The sequence below is a fragment of the Pelodiscus sinensis genome, chromosome 4 (genome assembly GCF_049634645.1).
Source record: "Pelodiscus sinensis isolate JC-2024 chromosome 4, ASM4963464v1, whole genome shotgun sequence".
Taxonomy (NCBI): domain Eukaryota; kingdom Metazoa; phylum Chordata; order Testudines; family Trionychidae; genus Pelodiscus; species Pelodiscus sinensis.
In genome coordinates this window covers 59257980-59282732 of record NC_134714.1, presented here as the reverse complement: position 1 = coordinate 59282732, position 24753 = coordinate 59257980, and the positions used below count along the sequence as shown (strand labels likewise).

Here is a 24753-nt window from a genome sequence, read left to right as displayed (position 1 = left end):
CCCAACCCTAGTGATGTACACAGCCAGGGGGTGGGACTGTGTATGTCACCGCCCCACACCCCTTCGCTTCCTGCTGTGGCGCTTGGCTGAGTTCTGCGCCACTCAGCCGGGCCGCCATGGGGGAGCAAGCAGAGCAAGTGGACGTTTGGGCTCCCACCACGTCAGGGAATCAAGAATGGGGTGCATCAGAGTCATGATCATGTCTAAAGGATTTGTGGCTAGGTGATCAACTGACCCCAACCATGATTACAATGGTCTGAGTCTGAGTCTGGCATGTCTCATCATGTATGTGCAGGTGGATATGTGTCCTAGACAGTTCCTCACTCTAGACTGAGAATGAGGTTGGGTAGGAAATCAAACCTGGATTGCCTTGGCCTGAGTTGAGTCCAGGACTGACCCTATAAACTCTATTGGTAACAGAGTGGACTTCACATTTTTCAGCAGGAGACCAAGATCATCAAATGTAGATATGAATATGAGTTGAGACCCCAGATGATCACTGGATTGGGCTTTGATGAGCCAATCACTGAGGTAAGGAAACACTTGAATGTGATGTCTATGAAGATAAGCTGCTTCCAGTGCATTTGATGGGGGCACTCAAAAAAGCAAAATATTTTTGCAACTGAGTTTAGGTGTGATGAAAGGTGACAGACTGACAGTACTAAAGTCTGAAGTTCATTTTTTCCCTATAAAACAGGTGGAAAACAGGCAGTAAAAGTATGTAAGGTTTCCTATACTACCTCATTATTGTTTTTCAAGTTCTCTAGTGTAAGCAGGGAGTTTACTTTCCATGATAATTTGTTTTTTACCTCTTTTGAGATCCCCAACAAAGGTTTCAGTTAATGCCAGTTATGGTGCTGTGTTTCTGAAGTGGGTACCTGTCTACTCCTAATTGGACTGAAACCAAACTAATTTCCTATTCATCACCAAAAAAGCCATCAGTGATAATGATTTAAGTCATTGTCACCCTGAGACAGATTCAAAATCAGTCACAGTGAGATTAAAAGCTCCACATTCCAAGTCCAAACCAACTGGTCTCTAAACAAATGAGTATTTCAGTATTTTTCTCTGACTGAAAGTAGCATGATATCTAAACAATAAGGTAAATCATGCATGTTAAACAGTGCTCAGTATGACAGCATGTCAAAAGAGACAAATATTAATAGGAAAAGATCAAGCACTTACTTGACACCTGCAGAGAAGCTCACCACTGGAAAGAAAAGCCCATCGACATTGAAGTTCTCAAACATACCCTGGACAGGTTGTCCATTAATGCGGAATGAAATACTGGGTACTCCTAAATCCAAGCAGCAGCTAACCACGTCATCAGATGCCAACAAATGCTGATTGACAGATGCTACAGCTCGGGGTACTCGACCTGATGAGAAATGAGTTGGAGAGAAAGGCTTTGAACAATATCCGGTATTTAAAAAGAGTTAGATGAGTTCATAGAGGATAGATCCATCAATAGTTATTAGCCACAATGGGCAGAGATGGTGTCCTAGCCTCTGTTTGCCAGGGTCAAAGATTGGGCAATAGGGGATGATCATTTGATGATCATCAAATTACCTGTTCTGTCCATTCCCTCTGGGGCACTTGGCTCCGACTACTGTCAGAAGACAGGATACTAGGCTAGGTGGATCATTGATTTGACTCAGTATGGCTGTTCGTATATTCTTAAGGGGTTAACTACAGAACAGCAGCAAAACTTGACAGCCTCACAACCTATTTCAAATTATTAATTTTCTTTCAAGAATGAAGACATAACCTTGTCTTCATCCGCTTTGTGACTTTTTTTGCCTTAAGAGACAAACAATGAGCTACATTTTCTAGACTGATAAGTGGCAGAACAGTGCATGAACTGAACAAATCTCTTGAGACCTCTGAAGCTGTTAGCAAAAAAGAATATGCTCAAGTCAAACAGCATGTGCTCATACCATGACCTATTTGCCTGTATAAAACCAGTAGTGATTGGCAGGTAATTTTAATATCTACTCTCCAAATACTTATGTCTTATTTCAGTTGTTTACGAAATATCAGCATTCCAAATGCATTATAACTATCTTCATTCATGGAAAGGAATAGATATTTATAGGAATTATGAGAGCATCTGAAGTTAGAGGATTAAATAAAATTAGAAAGGGGTATAAACCCGCATACAACAGTATAACCATAAAAATGGTTACTTACCTGAACAATAACTTGTTCTTGATGATGTGTTGTGCATGCATATACTCTGTTTCAGGTGTGTGTACACTCTGCACTCAGACACTTGAGCTAGCAACACTCCTTGGGACAGTGCATGTGCCCTTTGTATCTATGCCCTCAGCTAGGGGCACACAAAGATCAAAGTCACTTTGACCTCTTCTCTCATTTCCTTCAAACTAGTATCTTGGTGATGTCAGGTCACAAATGTAAGCTCATGGAAAACATATGTGCCCAACACATCTTGATGAACAAATTACTGTGTAGGTAAGATATAATTTTTCTCCTTTGATTGGTTGTACACATATATATTCTACTTCAGCTGATCTCAAGTGGTAATTCTTTGGGTGGTGAGAATTTGGAGTCTTCTTAAATAAAGGCAGAAAGACAGATATTACAAAGTCAGCATCAGCTCCTGAAGCTGCTGTAATAGCAAAATATTTGGTGACAGTGTGAAGCCCATGTGGTGGCTCTCTAGGTTTCCATGTTTGGAGTGTTAATTAAAAATGACAGAAGCAGCCTGATCTTTGGTGGACTGAGATAGAATGTTTAAATGCAGTCAGCAGGGGCTCAGGCAGGCTCAGCTATGTTGGCACTGAGCCTTTCATGGTGCCCCATGGTGCTCTGTGAGAGGCAAGTCCAAAGCCTCAAGCCTGGGATATTGTGCCACTGCCAGAGTCAGTGTCTGCACATTGCTGGGGGAGCTTGGTGCTTCAAAGGTAATGAGCCAGAAAGCAGTTGGCACAGAGCAGGTAGGCCTGCCCAGTGATCATTTGGTCTTCACTAGGTCTCTCTGAGTTGAAGGGAGTGAGCATTTTTTTGAGGTTTTTTTTTTTTTAAATTCTTCTTAGAGATGGGTTTCCTGCAATTTGAAATGGAGTCTGTGCCCGGGTCAGAGGCAGAGCCAAGTGACTTTCACATTAATAGCAATTTAAAGCAGATTTCTCTGTCCTTCTGTGCCCTGGATTTTAACTTGCTGCAATGGGCACATTTTGGGGGATGAGGGACTCCTCCAAACATTTCATAAATTGAGAGCGATCACCAGACTTAGGAATGTTATCCCTGCATGTAGTGCAGTGCTTAAAACCCGGGGAGCCAGGCATAGTAAGCATTGTTTGGCTAGCTGGCAGAAAAAATGAAAAGGAGAAAAACTTTATTTATTTATATATTTATTTATTTGTTTGATTGTTTTTGTTTATTTAGGAAAGGAAAAGAACTTCTCTGAGTAATGAGAGGGAAAAATTAAGATAAAACTATCTAAACTAGATGAAGATAAAATTTTTTAGATGACTCCATTGAACTTTGTTCGAGGCTAGAGATAGTAAAGAAGGAACTGATGAGATTGGTCATGCATGCATGCTATTAAAAAATGACAGGCACATGAGGAAGGCTCCATGTGTGTGAGACTGGTATAAGTACTGCTGTAGAAATCTCTGACTGAAGGGTGGAATGCTACAGGGACATTTCTTGAAGAAGAATATGCAGTTGCATAACATTCTGGGTAGTATACTAATCCTGGTTACTACATTGAAGATTTGTATTGAGAGTTATCAGAAATACCAGTTAACTCAGCTTTCTGGTCAATGCAGTGCCAGATAACAGAGCTTTTATTGTACAACAGAAATTACATCATGTGGAGTCATACTGAAATACTGTATTACACAGTAAGCTAACATTAACTGATCTTAAATGCTATTAATTTGTGTTTCTTGGTATCCAACACACACGTGATATAATCTCAGGCACACTAGGGCTATGTCTACACCCGTAACTTCTTGCGCAAGTAATATGCAAATGAGGCTAAGCGTGGAATATTGCCGAGCCTCATTTGCATACCTAATGAGCCACCATTTTTTTCAGAAGAGGCTCTTGCACAAGAAGGAGCATCTACACTGCCCCTTCTTGCGCAAGAAAAACTCTCTTGTGCAATGCCGTTCTTCCTGTCAAGTAATAGGTGTAATGGCATTGCACAAGAGGGTTTTTCTTGCACAAGCAGGGGCAGTGTAGATGCTCCTTCTTGCGCAAGAGCCTCTTCTGAAAAAAATGGTGGCTCATTAGGTATGCAAATAAGGTGCGGCAATATTCCACGCTTAGCCTCATTTGCATATTACTCACGCAAGAAGCCACGAGTGTAGACATAGCCTAAGGGTCCAATATTGCTGTATAACTTCCATTGATGTCAGTGGGTGTTCCATGCATGGATCCAGTACACTACGTGCCCCATGTAGACAGATAACGTTAAGTTTATAAAAACAATGGGTAGGAATTTATTCCATTAATAGAGGTAGAAATTCAGAGTAATCCATCCTGTGTTTGAAGAGTGGAATCTGACTCATTGCAAAATAGCACACTATGCACATAACCGGGGAGTTGCTTTTAAGGATATTTTATTCCTTAATACTAAATGTTTACGTTTTTAGATTATTGGTAAGAATAATTGAAAAGTACTTAAAGAGTACTTACCAGACCACAAATGAAGGCCATCAAAACCATAAGAGTGGAGGTCATCACCAACACCATTGCCACCCCATCCTTCTCCACCTCCAGGATAAGGAGCATAACCTGATGTAGAGGCCCAGCCAACCCGTAGATGAGTGGGTTCTGCTGTCAAAAATGGGTCTACCTGATCAATTATTAGTTCGAAGTACCATTTCTTATATTGTGCAGAGCCCTCAGCAACCCCCAAAAATATGTTTGGCCTCATGCTAGAATAGAAGAGACACATTAGATATTACAAGATGTACATTGATTGCTGACTTCTTGCAATACTGGTGTATGACTTTACACTATGCTGAGCAAATATGACACCTGAATTCAAGTTTAGAGACCCATTATGTAAAATTTCTGTCCAGATTGATTCTATCTGCTTTATGATTTTCTATGTCTACATAATAAATAATAATAACAAAGACTATAGAAAGAAGTTGTGCCAAATTCAGAAACAGAAATTATTTTATGATATGCGTACATGCTGTATATTCTTAAGCTGATCCAGCAGTACCCTACTTTATACCAGGTGAAGAAAAGTTAGTTTCACTCGCTCATGTCAGAGTGAGGTTCTCACTCACCATGAACATTGGTGTCCACTCTACAGACAAATAGAAATGGACTCATCTGAACAACATTACAAAAGAAATATAGGCTAGAAGTGCTAAAACAACGAAAACCCCTGAATATGAAGGCTTTAAGTTCTGATTCCACAGTCTCATAAATTTAGGCCAAATGTCATAGGAATACTCAGATTAGAAGTACAAATTTTAAAAAATAATATACATAATCATTAACTATCAACTTCTTAATACAGATTTCCTAATTTCAAAATAGTACACTATTAGCTAGTGTACATGAAGAATGAAAAAAATGGATTATTTTCACATAATAAACATTTTTTACTATATTACACTGTAATTGTATTGGAATTATTTTTGCCTCAATCCATTGTCTCTAAACTCTGTTATTTGTTTACAGATTTCTACATCAATGTGCATACAAACACTGTATTTTGTGTACTTACAGTATTATATAAATAAGTCATTTTCATTCAAGTGTGAATTCATCAAGCAGCTTCTCTTCCAACAAACATTTCCTATATTCTTAGTAATGTGAAACTTTAAAAAACTGTGAACATCTAGAAGTTCCCTAAATAGTATGTCTTTCAGTGATTGCTAACCAAGGCTAACAAACAATTTTCTCTCACCAAAATAAAACAGAGTATTTTCTTAATTTAAGCTAATACTAATTTCCACCCTGAACCTGCATCTTAAGCTGGGGGGTTGTTTGTCTGGTTGACTGGAAGAAAGTGATACTTGATGGTTTCAGAAAGTGGGGAAAGAAGGAGATGTAAAACTGTTGTAAGAGAGACCAGCATGGTGGCTGACTCAGGCTATGTCTACACAGCAGTGTTATTTCAGAATGATGTTAGTTGGGGACTCCTATGATTAGTGCAGCATGGAGACACATCCTCTTCACTATAACCCACCTTAGCCATTCTACGAGATGGGGATGGTTGGTAAGACCCCACCCCAGCAATGGAGTTGCTGGATGGACATAGATGGAAATGGTGGTGAATTATTTGAAGCCTTCCTCCCCCCCACTGGAGAGTGTATGTTCCTGGCAATGGATCAGCTGGAGGGACCTGAGTGGACAATGTGTGTTTGGGGAGAGGGGTGGGAGGGAGTCTACCAAAAGCATTTTCCCCACCTTGTTAATTAGGGGAGAAAACAAGTGAGGGTTAGCTGCACTGTTCATGTTATATGCCGGGTACTCCCAGACATCTGATAATAAAGTTGTGGCCTGATTAAACCATATTAAATGTCACCTCTCTTTATTTCAGCATAGCTAGACAAAGACATGCATGCTCTCTTCATTTTCAAATACAGCAAGAAAACAAACAATGTACTATACCTTGTCACATCATTAATCAAACGGGTTTGCAATAGCAAATCTCTTCTGGGGAGTAGATTGTCACAGATCAAGTTCTGATTGGCACGCACGGCAACTCCATTACAGAGACACAATGAGCAAAGTACATCAAGAACCTAAAACAGATCAGGTACAGACAAGAAAATGTTACTGTTTATAATACAATTTAATTACCTTTCAAATATGCAGGGAACAGGAAAAATGAAAACTTTGGTGATTATCCTAATATTTTAGTTTGGACTTTAACTGAACATAGTTTGTAATAGGTAACAGTTGACATCACGTAAGTTTTTAAAAAGCATCCATACGTTTTTATACCTATGCAGAACTCTTTGGATCTGCAAATATGGATTAAAAATCTCATAAGTACAGGCCTTCACATAGGATCTGTGTTACTTTACTTCTGCTATTTCCTGCCTGAAATGTCACAGAAAAAGCCTGAAAATGCTGTATATCAGCTGTTCACAATGAAAACAAACTGTGCAAAGTGTTCCTTTTTTTAGTCTCATTACAAATGTGTAACTTAGATAAGACACTTTGAGAAATTCACTAAGGACTTGAAAACATGTGGATAAAAGGGGTGGGACCAGTTTGATGTGGCTCTTATACCAATTATCACTTATCATTCAGCTGTGAAACCATAATTGAAGTAAAAAAAAAACATCTTACGAGAAGAAGCTATGTGGATAAAAAATTAAGAAAATACTGAAACAATCATGGTGTTCAAAACAGTGTTTCAGAGAGGTCTAATTTCAAAACTTATTCTGGTCTTGGCTAGATTGATTTGTACAAGTCTACAAATGAGAGCAGACAAAGGGAAACATTTTAAGCAGCGGGCCACCATTTTATTTAACTTACCATGTGGAGGAGTGCTCCTGCCCTGTCATACATACTCCACATACTGGGCATTTTAAATGTTTCCATTGCAGAGGTTTGCAAGTCTCCAACAATATAACCTATAACTGAGGGTAGATTTTTAGCCTACTTCTAGTACTCAGCTTGCTCTTTTGAATCATTTTGAGTATCCCCCTGTCCTGATACAAGGGGGACAGAGAGTACCAAGGGGGGAAACTTGGCCCATGAAGACCCACTCCTGTCCCAGAGACACAGGCAATAAGTTAACAATAATATGCTTAGGCAGCAGATTTGATCTGATGCAGCCAAGTTAATCAGTGATGACTGCATGACAACCCAAGGCACTGATCTAAAATCCAATCTTCAGAGCTCCATGTGTGTCAACTTTGTTTGAGGCAGGCAATCTGATCAAAAAACGGCCGTGATTTCACTCCTCTCAAGGTTAGCTCTCAATGATACTTCCCCTATTACTGCTAAAAAAACCCCAAACCAAACCATACTTATGCAAAAAAACCAAACAAACAAGCCAAAAAACCCTTCCAAAACAGAGTGCAATGTGAAATTGCTGAGCTGGAATTAATATGAACATTTGACACCATAAGAGTGACTGTGGATAGGGACTGGTAATGGCTTGCTCACTGTAATTAATAATTTTCTTCATTAGATATTCTCACCTTCTTATCCACATCCACCCTGATTGAATTAGATCTGATGCAACACTCCCACCTCTGTACCCCTACCATCTGTTTCTTTTTCTTTCACTTTATGCATCTGATGAAGTGAGTTGCAACTCTCAAAAGTTTATGCCATAATAAAATTGTTAGTCTTTAAGTGCCACCGGACTATTTGTTTTATCCTCAAGATGGAAAGTATCATCTAAATATTAATGTACCCAAAAGTGAATGTAATATGTCAACTGTAGTCACATCAGAGAACTATTCTCCGATGATGTGATGCAATTCTCAATACATCTACAAATTTTGTTGGCCTTTTTTTTTAGTGCCACAGTATATTAGATACCCTTATCTTCTTTGCTTCTCACTGGTTCTTAAATTTCTTTAGTATTATTGCTTTACAGCTTTTTCTCTTCCCCTAAAAATCTGTGTTTCAAAAATTTCCCTTCAAAGACAGATTGCAGTTTTCCAACTTGAATTTTGTTATGTTCTACTGCTATTTTTTAATATCTCTAGGTCATTTTGGATTATTTCTCTGTCCTCACTGGTGCTTAAAACTCTTCGAAAATAAGCATAATCTGAATTTCATTAGTATGTTGTTCACTCTCTTTTACAGATAATAAATTAAGATATTAAATAAGACCTGACCTACTAAAGATCTCTGCAATAATTCACTACATACTTTATTTACATTCCTCCTACATGCTTTATTTACATTAAGCAATCCATGGGACAGTATTAATCTGTATGGACAACTCAATGCATTTGAAGAGTTAGACTTTAGGTAACAGTAAGAACCTTCTAAATGATGTATATATTTTTAAAGAGAGCATTTTTAAACAAATAATTTTAAAGGATTTTTAAAATTTTAATGTATTTGTTCAGGATAAATTAGTTATGTAGTTGGAAGAAACTTTTATTTTAAATATATTCCTACTATGTCTGCTTTTGTGTATTTGAATGTATAAATGATAATATATCATTTCTCATTCTGAACAGATTCTGCCAGTGTGAATTGAAAATAACTGTATTGAGTGCCATGGAATAACATCATGGCATTTTGACCTTCTGTAGTATGTGATCCCTGGTCATGATAAACATTACTTGCATGAATAGTCACGTGAAAAGAAAATGGAACTTATTATCTGAGTAAGGGTTTATAGGACTAAGTTCTGTCCTGTTAGATGTTAATGCTGCAAGTTACACCATGCATCCATATGAAGTAATTTACAGTCCTAAGGTCTTAGATTACATTTACATGTAGCTTTTTACTTATTCTGACACATCATTTGGTTGCCTATCAATATTTATAACAAACAAATGTGCTAGTTGTTCAAAGAAAAAATGTTTTGAAGACACAGTCTCCTACGCACACTGATTTATTTTACACAGAAAAGCAATTATAATTCTCACATATTTCATTTTGCTCTTTGAAAAGCAATTGAATAGGTATTCTTCAGTGCATTTTTTAAATTAAATTAAAGATACTAAATATCACATTGTTGGTTTTAGAGAAACTTGTTCACTTTTTTCTGTAAATTACTCACGATATTACAAATACGTTTTCTACTTCTCAAACATACCTTGTGATTTCGTCCATGCTTATCCAGCAATGAAATAATAGATTTGATATGTTCCTCTGCTATCAAATTTAAAGCTTCTGGACTTTCAATCAAAATGCAATGTAATACTTCCAAAATACCTATATGAATGCCAACAAAATCATTTTGACATTAAACAATCTGCGGAACTAAATATAATTTAATAACATGGGAAAGAAAAGGAGATCCTAAGGGGAATGTAATCATATATTCTCTTACTCAGTCTATTCAGTATCTCTGGGCTAAAAAGAATGAACTCATCTTCAACAGGCTTTAAGTGCCAGCTATGACAACAAGTTAAAATGCACCTAAAAACTATAATTTATGATTTTCTTGACATAAATATTGGTAAAAACATATAGAAAAAAGAAAATTCACTTCAGTTAGTCACAGGAGGAAATTCTCTCACAGACTGTATTTTATTTTTCAAACTGATTTTGTGTCTAATTTTTTTCTTAATGTTATTTGCTGGGACCAAGCTGTTAACAGCGCCTATACTATTTGAAATTATATTAGTAGCTGTGGAGTCGCACCACTGTGCACTACAGGTTGAACCTCCCAAATCCAGGACTCTCTGGTCTTGCAACATCCATGGTCTGGCAGGGTCATGGATGTTGCTGGACCAAAGATCCCCCGAGGCAGCAGTGGGAGCCAGCCAGAGAATGCAGAGCTGGGAAACCCCAACCTTGGTGGGGAACCCCTACAACAGCAGGGCCAGGCAGCGAACAGGTAGCCCTCACCCTGACCTGGGGAACCCTGGTGTCAGCTGGGCCAATCAGTGAATAAGGAGCCCCTGCCCTGGCTGGGGAAACTCCCTGTAGCAGTGGGGCTAGACAGCAGCCAGGTGGCCCCAGGCCAGAGAACCACAGGAAACCCCTGGTGGGCCCAGGACTGGCTCCGGCAGTGGGGCCAATGGCAGTGCCAGCATGGCAGCCCTGGCATTATCTGGGCCACAGAACCCTCAGCGTCAACGGGACCAGATGGCCGGGGAACCCAGAGAATCCCTGGTGGAAGTGGGGCAGGGGTGACTGGGCAGTCCTAGCCAGAGAACCCCCTATGGCAGCAGGCCAAGTATCCCCGGGGGATCCCCTGCAGCTGACGGCGTCTGAATGGAACTCTGGGAACCCCAGTCGCAGTGGGGCCAGCAGCAACCTGTCCAGAACCCAGGAAACTCTGGTGGCAGCGAGCAGCAGCAGAGTGGGAGCTCCAGCTTTGGGTTGCTAGGAGCAGGGCAGCCAGCAAACAAGCATTGACCTCCGCTGGTCCAGCAAACTCCCTGGTTTGGGACGGCTCAGGTCCTGAGGTTGCTGGACTAAGGAGCTCCAACCCGTATTATGAATCATACAATTGTGCCAGGGCTAATTAGTTTATTTATTTCAAGGTCCTTTCATTGTGATGGTAGAAGGAAAAAGAAGGAAAAGGAAAACCCAAGTGAGGAGGAGGGGGGGAGGGGAAGAGAGAAGGGCTAAACAAACAAATGACAGACTAAAAAAAGGAATGGAATGTTCATTTGAGAGAGTTACTTTAAAAAGATCAGTTTGTTAACTTAAGAGATTGGATTTAATTTTATTTTCATGAAAGAATAGATGCTTTTGGGTGCTTACTATTTTTCAAGGAAAACTACTCACTTTTACAAGATGCAATGGTATTACTATACAAACACCATATTTTTATAAAATAGGCCTTACCTGAGGAAGATTCTAATCTATCCAATTTACTGATGAGCCAATCAAGGTTATTGGAAAACTGGGTGCAGTTATTTCTGTTACCACGAATGAGGGCAGCTGGAAAAAAGGCTTGATATTAACAACCAGTGCTAAATACAAATATTTTAATATAATCTCTAAGATAAATCAAATGAAAATGATAATTCTCTTTCATATGTCTGCATTTGCCAACCCTCTTCTCTCTGGGTGTAGGTGCAGAGTCAGGGGGTGGGGGCAGGAGCAGGCTGGGGATAGGTGTCTGGTAAGGGGAGAGTCTGCAGGAGTGGACTGGGAGTGAGGGGTCTCTGTGGAAGAGGTGAGGGGATTCAAGGGAGGAGGTCGGGCTTGGCTAGGATAGGGGATGCAGGATGTCCCAGGTTCAAATAGCAGAGGGAACCAGGCACGGCCTGGGGGATGGGGAGGGTTGGCAGAGGGGATCTAGGGATTACACTGGGCCACAAACTAAGTATGAGTCCACGTGACACCATTGCAAAAAAAGTAGACATGATTCTGGGATGCATTAAGAGGAGTGTTGTGAGCAAGACACGAGAAGTCATTCTTCCGCTCTACTCTGTGCTGATTAGGCCTCAGTTGGAGTATTGTGTCTAGTTCTGGGCACCACATTTCAAGAAAGATGTGGAGAAACTGGAGAAAGTCCAGAGAAGAGCAACAAGAATCATTAAAGATCTAGCTCTATAAGGAGGAAGGAGAAAAATGATTCTCCTTAACATCTGATAATAGGACAAGAAGCAATGGGATTAAATTTTAGCAAGAGAGGATCAGGTTGCACATTAGGAAAAAAATGCCAACTGTCAGGTAAAACACTGGTAAAACACTGGAATAAATTGCCTAGAGAGGTTGTTGAATCTCCATCATCATATGTATAGTAGCTCAGTGTCTATGCATCTGTAATGCCGTGTACATCAGTGCCCCGCCCCCCTTCCCCTCACTCCGTGGCAGCAAGCGGATGCAGGGCCCCCCCGGAACACCCCCTGCCAGCTCTGCTTCCCTCTCCCCTTCCTCTGGCCCCCCCATCCTCCCCTCCAGCCCCACAGCCCCCGATCCCCCCCCCAGCTCTGCTTTCCATCCCCCTTCCGGCCAGCCCCACTCCCTTCCCCTCCCTGCCTGGTGCACTGTGGCACGCTGAGCAGCGCTCCTGCCCCCAGTTGAGCAGCGCTCCTGCCGGGCCCGGTGGGACAGGAAGGGGGGCAGGGCAGTGATGTACACGGCCAGGGGGCAGGGCCATGTACGTCACCACCCCCCTTCCTCCTCCCGCCGTGGCACTGAGTGCTGCGCCCCTCAGCCGGGCCACCGCGGGAGAGGGGGACGGTGACATAGACAGCCCCGCCCCCTGGCCGTGTACGTCACTGCCCTGCCCCTCCTCCCCCACAGCGGCCCAGCTGAGCACGCAACACTCAGCTGGGCCGCCACGGAGGGAGGGGAAGGGGGCGGGGCGGTGACATACACAGCCAGGGGGCAGGGCAGTGTATGTCACCACCCCCCTTCCCTCCCGCTATGGCACTCAGCTGAGTGCTGCGCCCCTCAGCCAGGCTGCTGGGGGAGCCAGCAGTGCAAGGGGCTGTTTGGGCTCCCCCGGGGTAGGAAGGGAAGGGAGGGCGGTGATGTACACGGCCACGGTCCCAGCCATGTACGTCACTGCTCCGCCCCCCTCCCTCGCAGCAGCCCGGCTGAGCAGGCAGCACTCAGCCAAGTGCCATGGCGGGGGGGAAGGAGAAGAAGAAGTGGGGAGGAGGGATACGGAGGGGAAAGAGAGGCAGGAGGAGGAAGAGAAGAGAAAGGGAGAGTGAGAGGCAGGAGGGGAAGAAGAGATGAGAGAGAGAGGGGGAGGCAGTAGGAAGGGGGGAGAGAGAGAGAGAGAGAGAGAGAGAGAGAGAGAGAGCGCGTGCTCAGGAGAGAAGACCTGAAAATCCCGTATTATGACGGGCTAATTGGCTAGTTGGAAATATTTGAGAGCAGGTTAGACAGACATCTGTCAGAGATGGTCTAGAATAGATGCTGCTTGACCCTGCCATGAATGCATGGGACTGGACTTGATGACCTTTCCAGTTCTAGTATTCTATGACTGTATGATTCTATGTTAAATTAATTTGATAGTGTCCAGCTAGTTTATATATCATCAATCTATCATAACGAACACTAATAGGCAGACATTAAAATATTAATTGACTATACTACTTTTATTCATAAAGAACCTTTTCCTCCCATCCTGCTCCCCACCTCCCCCAGGACGGGACGGGACGGCCAACACCCAGGCAGCCCCAATGGAAGTCGGGATAAGGGACACGCTGAAGGGAAGGTGTTGGGCTGGGTTCTGGTGTGGCCTAGGGAAGGGGTTCTCAAAGTTTTTGACACAGGGACCAGTAACTCCATTCACAAGCTTTTGGAGAACCAGTAACATTCATTTGCATATTTGCATATTCAATAAGCAAATGATTAATATTCAAATAAGTTGTTTCTGGTTCTCCCAAAGCCCCCCGTGCCAGCGTTAGCAAAGCTTTTGATACAGTTACCCACAATATTCTTGTCAGCAAGATAAGGGAATATGGATTGGATAAATGGACTGTAAGATGGATAGAAAGCTGGCTAGACCAGGGTTTCCCAAACTTTTTACTTTTGTTGGAACCCATTTTTTTTCAGTACTGTCTTTTGCAGCCCAAAAATATTAATGCATATTAAAAAAAAGAATGACAAATGAATAAATTTGCAGTGTTTCACCTGGCTGTATCCTCTACCCAGCCTGGGCCAGGGCTTGGGGGACCTGGCGCCACATGAGCACTTCAGGAGGCGGGAGCAGGAGCAGACTGGGGTAGGGTATCTGGCTAAGAGGGAGGGTACAAGAAAGGGTAGGGTTGCAAGGTGTCCAATTTTGTACTGGACAGTGCGGTATTTGAAGGTATTGTCTGGGAAAGAAATTGAGAAATTACCAGACATATAAAATGCCTGGTACTTTCTAATTAGGTACGTTTTATTATAATTAGGTGTATTAGTCCTTAGCTGCCTGGCTGGTAGATGTGCTCATGCTGTCTGAGTGTATCTACCTGCCAGGCTTTGTCTGCCCACCCGGATCTCCACCGGGACAGCCCCACTGCCCCCAGCACTGCTTCCCAGTGGCCGGTTCCTCCCCCCCTCCTCCCAGCCCACCCCGCTCTGCTCCCCTCCTGGCAGCCGTGCTGAGGCCCGGTATTTTTTTCCCGTGGCCTGGTACTGGGCCACAGCCCATAGTTTGGGAAACGCTGGCCTAGGGGATAAGGCATTGGCCTGAGGTGGGGTGATGGGTTCCAGTCCTGCCTTCCTGAAAGGCATATATACCTACCTGAAATATTTGAAAACATCACACAATCTTTTTAATAATGAATACACTCATAAAAAAGTATCTCAGATTTTTTATGTTGTGCATTAGTTGAGCTCTGTTAGTGATAAAGCAGAATTCTGGTAATAATGATGCTTAGAAAATAGTATTTGCTATGTCTCAACATACCATAGTCCATCAATTGAAGTATCTTTATTTCAACCCCTATATGATCTCCTTCCATAATCCAAGTTGTACACTGGAACACATGGGAGAGGTTCCGTGGACAAAAGAATATGCCTAGGCTACACCCTCTTCATCAGAGAATCTATCGTGGGGCTATATGGTAGACACTGTGCATCCCTGTCCTAGGCCCACACACATTCTACACAATCTTCCCCACATCTCACTTGCTTTCCCATCTCAGATCCAAATACCGACCCCATACTTGTGGAGAAGCCCCTCTAGGCTCTAGGTGGGAGGGTATGTAAAATATCATGGAGACATTTCAGCTGCCCATCCACTTGGGAGGGTGGAAGTCTGCACTCAGTGCTCTAGTTCTTTATTAGCTGTACAAACTACCACCTTCCTTACATTCAGCTGTTAAATACAGCACATGATCAAGGGGCCTGTATAATTCTAAAGTTGTTCCCAAATATTTCTAGGTGGGAGGATACCATGCAGCTGCAGGACAGAATCAAGTCCAGGTTAAGTGGCCTTTAGTTCCGCCTCCTGAGCAAAACGTGTTATAATATGGATAATTATTGTTCACCAGCACAGAATGCATATTGTTTTCTGAATGTAACTGAAATTAACTAACTCCTAATTTTTCCCCTCACAGAACAGCTCATCAGTCTGTAAATACACTATTGAGCAAAACCAAAAATATCCATAGTGATTATTATAGCCAATTATCAAAAGTTGTTATTATAAGGTGGGTAATTGGAAATGGAAAGTGTGAGACATCCTGTTGTTTACTCTGCACTAGAGTTAGCTTTGTTTATAAAAATGAAATCAAAACGTACCCAAAAGTACTTTACAAGACAAGTCTTCATTATAAAATTCCTTCAAATCTTGCTTGCATGTGTCTTGATAGTGAAATCTGAGATATCCTGTTCGTCTTGCTACCTCTGATAGCCCCCTGGATACAACTTCCTTGGGTATGTATTTGTCTTTCAAACTATTCAGATGGCCCAGCCAATGCAGTCATCTTTGCCTGAGCAGGGCTGTCACACTTGCTCTTTGAAGAACCCCTGCATTGGTGACTTTATCTTTCCATTTTGTGTTGGGCATAAACAGTAGCAGGCAGAAACTGTTTAAACTTTTCTCCTGATGAGCATAAATTGTCCGTTTCTCCACCATACATGAGTGTTGAGGACATAAGCTTGGTGTACTACCATTTTGGTCTTGATGGTAAGTTTTGAATAGTTTTTTTAGTTAGTCTGCTAAAGGTAGTGGGAGCCTTTCTACTGTGAACATTTTTCATCCAGTGAGAGATTGGTGGTCAATGTAGAATCTAAGTAGCTGAGCTTCTGGACTACTTCTAGCTGGTTTTTATTTCAGTTGATTGAAGGATCCTGCGGAACCTCCTGTCCTAACACAACTGTTTTCTTAATGCTGATGGCGAGAGCAAGTGCCTGACAAGCACTTGAAAGGCAATCCGTAAGTGTTATAGCTTCACTACAAAGGCACATACAAGCGAGATATGAAGGAATTTGTAATTGATCCTGACTGATGGAAAACCTTGGCAAGTGATCATGACAAGTGGTGCCATCATCTCTATCAGGGCATCAAAGTACACAACAGGAACTGGTTTATACAGCTTGAAGAGAAAAGAGTCCATAGGAAGCAAGCAGCTCCCAACCAGAATACATACATTTTCAACAACTGCCAAATATCATGCCAATCTTGGATCAGCATATTCAGTCACATGAGACATTGCAAACCATCTACATCATAGGCTAAAATTCCCATCGTGTCTCACAGACAAAAGGACGCCAACAAACTCTTACAAAAGGGATTATGCTAACGCGGCAAGCTAGTACGCTAGAGATAGAGATCTAACTTGATGGCAGATAGGGATGGTTTAGTTCTGGAAGCATGGACAGACTCATGTTGCAATGGTTTATTTGCTACACATTTGTTTAAGCCATAAGGGCTTGGAACCAGAAGTACACTTTCTCAAAATGCAATGGTTTTAAAATCCTTGATACTGGGATAGACCCATCTTTACTTTTATTTTCCTGAATTAAACAAATAATTTGTTCCAACTTGCATACCGTAAACACATTTTATAAACCAACCACACAGACACGGAAAAGCCTATCTACTTTTCTAAGTCTGGTGTTGAGTTTTTTCTATTATACAGGCAGTCCCCGGGTTACGTACCAGATAGGGACTATAGGTTTGTTCTTAAGTTGAATTTGTATGTAAGTCGGAACTGGCTCCAGATTCAGCCGCTGCTGAAACTGATCAGCGGCTGACTACAGGAAGCCCTAGGCAGAGTTGCTCTGCCCCCTGCTTCCTGGAATCAGCCGCTGATCATTTTCAACAGCGGCTGAATCTGGACTCCTGGAATAGAACAGCTGGGGCGCTGCTGGGTAGGTCCCCGCAGGACCAACCCGGCAGCACCCCAGCTGCTCTACCCCAGGTGTCCTGCAACAAAAGCCTGGTCTGCTGGGGGGGGGGGCGCACTAGTTGTGCCCCCTCCCCCCCAGCAGACCAGGGAGACCCGAGCAAAGCTGCGGAGGCGCAGAGGTCCCCCTGCCTCTGCGGCTTTGCTCTTGTCTCCCTGCTGTGCTGGGGGGGAGTCCCCCCCAACACAGCAGGGAGACCCAAGCAAAGCCGCACAGGTGGCGGGACCCCACTGCCCGTGCGGCTTTGCACCTTTGCTGTGCAGGGAGACAGGAGCAAAGCCGCAGAGGCGGGGGACCCCGCCGCCTGTGCGGCTATGCTCCGGGGCAAAGGAGGAAAGCCGCACGGGCAGCGGGGTCCCGCCACCTGTGCGGCTTTGCTCAGGTCTCCCTGCTGTGCTCGGGAGTCCCCACCAGCACACCAGGGAGACCCGGAGCAGCTTTTCTCGCCCCGGAGGACGTGATCGCCAGGGCGAGAAAAGCCCCATTCATAAGTCGGATCCGCGTAAGTCGGGGACTGCCTGTACTGAAAATGTCCAGTTTTTTTTTTAAACAAATATTGTAGTTATTGCAGGATATGTCCCACATAAAAGTCCTTTATCAAGGCATGAAAAAAATGTTTACTCTGCTATTTTCCCTTCAATGGACTGCTTGAGAACTCACCTAGCAATTTGTAAAGGAGATTCAGAATTTCCTTCCATGCTGTTCCACTTTCCTCCCTTGCAATTCCTGCAAAATGAGCTGCACTGTTGTAGACGTTTAAGCGATCGATGCAGTTCAAAACTAAAGCCAGCATTCCCTAAAAAAGGACATGATATAGAGGAAAGTTACTTATGCCAAGTAGTATTCCTTTGCATTTTAACACATTTTCAGAGCTACACTCTTAAAAGCCAATATGGTTTTAAACCAATAGGGAACTACTGTGCTTGAAATTAGAGTTTTTTAAATGTATATTTTTCTGTATCCAATCTATAAATATCCTCTCTTGAGGATGATTCAGCTTTTTTGTTGTTGGCATGCCCATGAGATTTTAATCATGAGTGGTGTGGAGAGGGTGAATAAAGAAAAGTTCTTCATTAGTTCTCATAATAGAAGGACTAGAGGACACCAAGCGAAATGAATGGACAGCAGGTTTAAAACTAATAAGTGAAAGTTCTTCTTCACACAGCACATAGTCAACCTGTGGAACTCCTTGCCACAGGAGGCTGTGAAGGCTAGAACTATAACAGAGTTTAAAGAGAAGTTAGATAAATTCATGGAGGTTGGGTCCATGGAGTGCTATTAGCCAGGGGGAAAGAACGGTGTCCCTGGCCCCTGTTTGTGGAAGGCTGGAGATGGATGGCATGAGACAAATGGCTTGGTCATTGTCTTTGGTCCATCCCCTCCGGGGTACCTGGTGTTGGCGCTGTCGGCAGACAGGCTACTGGGCTAGATGGATTTTTAGTCTGACCCAGTATGGCCGCTGTTATGTTCTAAGCTCAGGATCGGGGGTCTCACTGGACCAACTTGATTTTCATGCAAACCTGCGCCTGGGTTCGCATGTGGCCTTTGGTGGCCAGGCTGGCAGCTATCCTGCCCTAGACAGTCGCATTCCTGTGCCTAGTGCGGAGGTTGTGGAATTTGGAGGCCTCCCTCCAAACCTCGATGAGGTCCACGATCACCGCACTAGACCAGAGGGATGCCCGCCTCTTGCAGCCCCAGGCAGGCTCCTGGGAGCCGCCAGCCTGGTCCTGAGAAGAGGCGGAGGGCTGGGTGGTAGTGGGTGGCTGGCTCATGCCGTGCCAGGTGCAGGGTCTGCTGGCTGGGTGCTGCTGGTCTGGTGGCAGGCTTGCAACTGGCCCAGGCACTGTAGCCAGACTGTGCCCCTTTAAGGGCTCCGGGGCTGGGAGGGGGGCAGAAAAGTTTCCCTGGTTTGGCCCAGAGTGCCACCAGGGCAACCTGGAAAGGGCTAGCCTCCAAATAGTTCGAATTAAGTGTCTACACAGCCCTTAATTCAAACTACTTAATTCGAACTAGGCATTAGTCCTCGTAGAATGAGGTTTACCTAGTTCGAATTAAATTTGAACTAGCGGTTTGCATGTGTAGCCACTATTAAAGTTAATTCGAACTAACATCTGTTAGTTCAAATTAACTCGGTAGTGTAGACATACCTTCAGTCTGAGTTTCCCAACCTCTCTTCCCCTCCCTCAAGATCTTTTTTTTTGCAGTATTATTGACTAGCCAGTAATTCCTCATTATGCAGTTGTACATTTCAGTTTTGATTTCTAAGTGTAATACTTTGCACTTTCATCATTTTGACGTCATGACAACTCTCCAGTTTATCAAGATCATTTTGAATTCTAATCCTTCACAGAGCTTGAAACTCAGTTACAAATTTTATAAAAATATTTTCCACTTCATTATCCAAGTCATTAATTAAAATATTGAACAATATCAGATCCAGTACTGACTCCTTATGGAACTTGACTTGATATGCCCACCTGGTTTGACAGTGAGCCACTGATAACTTCTGAATACAGTCTTTCAAATAGCTGTGTAGCCATTTTACAGTAATTTAACCTAGACCATGTATGTTTTCCTAGTTCTCTTGGGGGAATGTGTCAAAAGCTTTACAGAAGTCAAAATACAGAGGTTTGTCAGAGGATGGAGATGGATAGCAGGAGAGAGATCTCTTGATCATTACCTGTTTAGTTCACTCCATTTGGGGCACCTGGCATTGGCCACTGTCGGCAGACAGGATACCCGGCTGGATGGACCTTTGGTCTGACCCCGTATGGCCTTTCTTATGTACATCACATCTACTTATTCCCCCTTTCCCACTAGACTCGTTAAAATGTTAAAGGAGGAAATTGGGTTGGTTTTGTGTGATTTGTTCTTGACTATTGTTGGCTATTACTTACCAGCTTTTTCTCCTTTAGCTTTGCATAAATTCATTTTTTAATAATTTATTCAAGTATATTTCTGGATATCAAAGTTAGGCTGACTGATCTAGGACACTCTAGAATAGATACCAGAAGTAGGGGTGTTGCTGTGCTATCTGGAACAAAGTAATAACAATGACCCAAACTCATGGTTTCTGCTTTAAAAAAAATGACCCAATGCCACTACACACTAGTTTTTCCTTTTCCCCTATGTTGAAGACAGGTTCTATCTTTTCTCTTCTCTACTCTTTATGGATTTCACATGACCTCCATGAGTTCTTGAAAATAATCTCTGAATGTTCAGGTATTGCTTCAGCTAGTAACCTTGGGGGAATTTCATCAGACCCTGCCAATTCAAATACATGTAAGGTATCCAAATATTCTGTAACGTACCCATTCCATATTTGGTCATGAGATCCTTCCTTCTTGTTAATATTAACTGTGTTAAGCATCTGGTCACAATTTATCGTTTTTGTGAAATCTAAAGCAGTAAAAGGGCATTAAATACTTCTGCCTTCTCTGTGTCATCTAGTTTTTGCTCTCCTTCCCCATAAAGTAAATAACCTATACTTTCCTTTATCTTTCTCTTCCTCATAATGTATCATAGAATCTCATTTACTGCCTTTTATGTCTCTTATAGTTATAAGTCATTTTCATTACTTTATAATTATCTCAGGGCTTGACAATGTTAGAGTAAAGTAATGTATCATCTTTTGTAAAATTGGGATTTCTTTGTAGTATAAAGATCCTTGTTTCTAACTCTCCGGGGTGGCAAGATATCAGAACCTGAACTCATCACTGATCCAAAACTTAATATAAGCCATCTTAGGCCTCTCGTATAATTTTGGGATGAGAAAATTAGTAACTTTTTTGTGTCAATATGATTTGTTAATAACAACACTTGATTGAAGATGGTTAGAGAAAATTGGAATACTGTATTAGACTAAATACAAATGGACATGGATTAATAAATAGCAACCCGGTCAGGCAGTCAAAAGTGAATGCTAACAGCAATGTAGCAAATGATTTTATAATTTACTACATATATTGGCCAGGTCTATGCTCCCTACTGCTCTGGGATGCCAGTTCAGGCTACTCTCCCGACCATTGGCCCTGCTGCCTCAAGTCTGATCGGGGTTGCACTCTCCACTGTGCTGATCCCGGCTGCGGCTGTGCTTCCAAGCAAACCAGCCAGGATTGCACTCCCAGACGATGCTTCTGGCCTGTCCAGAGCTGTGTTCCCAAGCAAACTGGCCAGGCTGTACTCCTGAGCGATGCTTCTGGCCCGGCAGGGGATGTTCTCCCCACTGAACTGGTTCAGGCCGTGCCTGTGCTCCCAACCCCTGCTGGCTGGAGCTGTGCTCCCAGATGCCAGCCCCACTGTCTCCAACCCAGGTGGGGCTGCGTTCCTCCTTGTGCCAGCCCAGCCATGGCTGTGCTTTCTGCTGCCAAATCACGTTGGGGCTATGCTCCACACCGCACCAGCCCCGCTCTCAGTGGGGTTTCACTTCCTACCGCCAACCCAGCCCCTGAACCTGACAAGCTGCAGCTCTCTGTTCCAGCAATATGAATGGTCCTGCTGGACCACAGATGTTGCTGGACCAGAGAGTCCTGGATTTTAGAGGTTGTACCAGTAGCAAATATGTACTCACAAATCCCTGCATTCATGTCTCTGGAAGACAAACATTGTGCTTTCCTATTAATGCTAGTTATAGGATATACTCAAGTAAAAACAATTAATTCATCCTCACCTCTTCTTTGAACAAATTTTGTCTGTTTTTGAGTGAGCGAAGTTTGTTTTGCTTATCTTCATGTCCTAGTTCTTCTGCTGGAGGCTGGAAGTAAGTAATCAGGTCTTGCAGAGTCTCAAGTACCTCCTCAATAGGCAGGGCGACGGGTGCTGCTGTTCTGTTGTTTCCACTAAAAATCAAGAAAGACAGTTTAAGAGCATTAACCTCTCTATACAACTTAAGTTACAGTATTAATATAGCAACCTATCAGCTTTGTACATATGATCAGGAATGGCTAAAAATAAAATATGTGTTACATGTGCCCCAGGTGTGACATTAGGCAACATTAGCCTGACTTGCCAGTAACTTATTTTATTGGATGTTCAGTGAACAAACAAGCCTGCCTGGAGCTGGAGTCATGGTTTTCAGGGAAGTCTGATGGCCTGTGTTATAAAGGAAGTCAGAATGATCGATAACAGGAAACGTTTCTAGCCCTAAAAATCTATGAATTTCAGCCCCTACGTATATATATAGTCTGAATGAGAACAAATGAAAGAAGAGACAAACCAGATGAAGAGGGAAAGCAACAAGATAAAGAAAACTACTATTTCTTAACTTTGTAATGGATTCTCTACTAGAGATTGCTTCCTCTTACTGTCAATTGGGATTTATCAACTAGATCGACAGTGCTACAAAGTTATCTACATATTGCCACACAGTTTCATATTTTTGCAAACAAAATGAAAGAGTGTGGAGAAGTGATTAAGTTCCAAGTAATGTTAAATATGGGGCTAGGTGCAAAAAAGAAGGAAAGATAAGTCAAAAACACTGCGGCTCAGTCTCTCCTCACTGAAATCTGAGTCATCATCACAATTTCCAAGCATAAGATTGCCTAATTGTAATTGAAACAAATGTAACGATAAAGCATAGTACTTACACAGTAGAGCTGATTGGAAAGAACATTTCCTTCCTCATAAAATTTTAATGAACATGCAAACCGTTTCTTTTTTAAGTGAAGTTGACAGCAAGGCACACATAGTCTCCATGCCAACATTTAGTTGATAAAAAAAATTCTATCAAACAATTTTGACAGAAAAAAATTGACAAGATCTATTCCTAAATCAGAAAACAGCTGTGGATATTTAGAAAAACAAGAGCAGCAGAAAGAGGCAGCAGTATTTTCAGTAATGTATTTCTAGTCAGAGATTGTAATTTTCCAGCTCTATTACTATGATTTTTCCTCTCTTTTTGCTGTATAGTTCTTTTGAAAACGAAATGTACTGAACTAGGAGAAAATGAAATATGCTGTTCCAAGTAAATGAAATGTGATCTTCCAAATGTGCTTTGGTTATTGTCAGAGATGGTCCTGTAGAAGAATCCAATAACTTAATATGACCCAAGCTGAGGAAAATTCAGATATGTATATCGATCCAAGCCTGAAAGCTTTGAGGCCATCTCTAATGATGTTATATTAATTTCCATCTTTGTGCAATACCATCAGGCTGAACTGAACCTGGGACCTCGGGAGTTTAGTGCATGAGCCTCTACTACATGAGCTAAAAGCTGGCTATTAACTAAGGCTGTAGAGCAGCCTCACTATTCTCTCTGTCCAGAGACTAAACTTTCCTTTCAGCCTAGAAAATACCTAGACAGGACACTTGAAGTAGATCAGCATAGGTAAGACTGTATTTTCATTTCCTTTAAGATACTGATTATTAAAGCATGTTATTCTGAAGGGTTGGTAATGCAACAACCAGTTTACTCAAGAGACAGAAAAAGAACAAGAGAACACAGAATAGAGCATACTGTATTCACTATGAAAAATGCCAAAAATATGTCTCCTGATTTTAAAAATATTTACAGCTATAAAATGTATCTAAAATATTGTAGTAATTTCTAACTTCCAAACGAGTAAATTCATCTATGCACATACTTTGCTTCTGTATCTGAAGTTCAAACTATGATTGGAACAGACAATTCAGAATTATTCCATTTAAAATCTCAACCTTTATTCCGCATCTAAAGTCTTAAAATACTAATCTAACTTGATAACTGAAATGATTTTAAACAATATTGGAAACTATAGTAAACCAGCTGGCTATGCTGTATTTGATCAGACCTTTTAGGGCAATATATATCAAAATCTGATCCACAACTGAAAAACTTAAAAGTATTCTTTTTCATTAACAAAGTAAAAGTAAATTAAATATTTTTCACTGAGAAAAGTATCCACTTTGTAGATTTTTTTGATTAAATATAGGCTTAAATAGTTACCTCTGAGTAACTATTGGACAATGTGACAAATCTGATATCTACTGAGGCTGAATTTGAAAGTTTTGTTCACTGAGGACTAAGACATTTTTTTTTAAAAAAAAGGTGGAGACCCTGTTTGCAACCTACAAATTTGGATGTTTAGTCTTCGTGACTGGTAAAATCTAACAGAAGGGAATGTTATTCTAATCTTGGCTGAGATTAATTTCTCTTTGGGAAAGAAAACATATACTACTTTCACACGTGTGGCACAGCAATTAGGCCAAATACAGCTCTGTTTTTAAACCACCCTTCAGGAAGAAAGTTAAGGAGAAGGTTGTAATAGGAACATTCTGGTCTTATGTGGAAGTCTCCAGTTTCCTTGACTGCTTTCACATAGGTTTTCCATGTAGTTATGGTGCATGGACAATACTTAATCTCCTCAG

The 24753-nt window shown here is 42.0% G+C and overlaps 1 protein-coding gene across 20 annotated transcripts in view; it reads right to left on the bottom strand.

The window, feature by feature from the left end:
* The window catches only part of RYR3 (ryanodine receptor 3), a 527532-nt gene that overhangs the window by 303960 nt on the left and 198819 nt on the right, over nucleotides 1-24753 (bottom strand). For all 20 annotated transcript variants that reach the window (XM_025189447.2, XM_075927046.1, XM_075927052.1 and 17 more), the window contains 7 exons: nucleotides 22079-22247; nucleotides 18070-18205; nucleotides 11446-11541; nucleotides 9740-9858; nucleotides 6610-6743; nucleotides 4669-4910; nucleotides 1186-1378 (listed from right to left, as the gene is read on the bottom strand). In XM_025189447.2, the coding sequence (XP_025045232.1) occupies nucleotides 1186-1378; nucleotides 4669-4910; nucleotides 6610-6743; nucleotides 9740-9858; nucleotides 11446-11541; nucleotides 18070-18205; nucleotides 22079-22247 (1089 nt within the window). The remainder of the gene's footprint in view (nucleotides 1-1185; nucleotides 1379-4668; nucleotides 4911-6609; nucleotides 6744-9739; nucleotides 9859-11445; nucleotides 11542-18069; nucleotides 18206-22078; nucleotides 22248-24753) is intronic.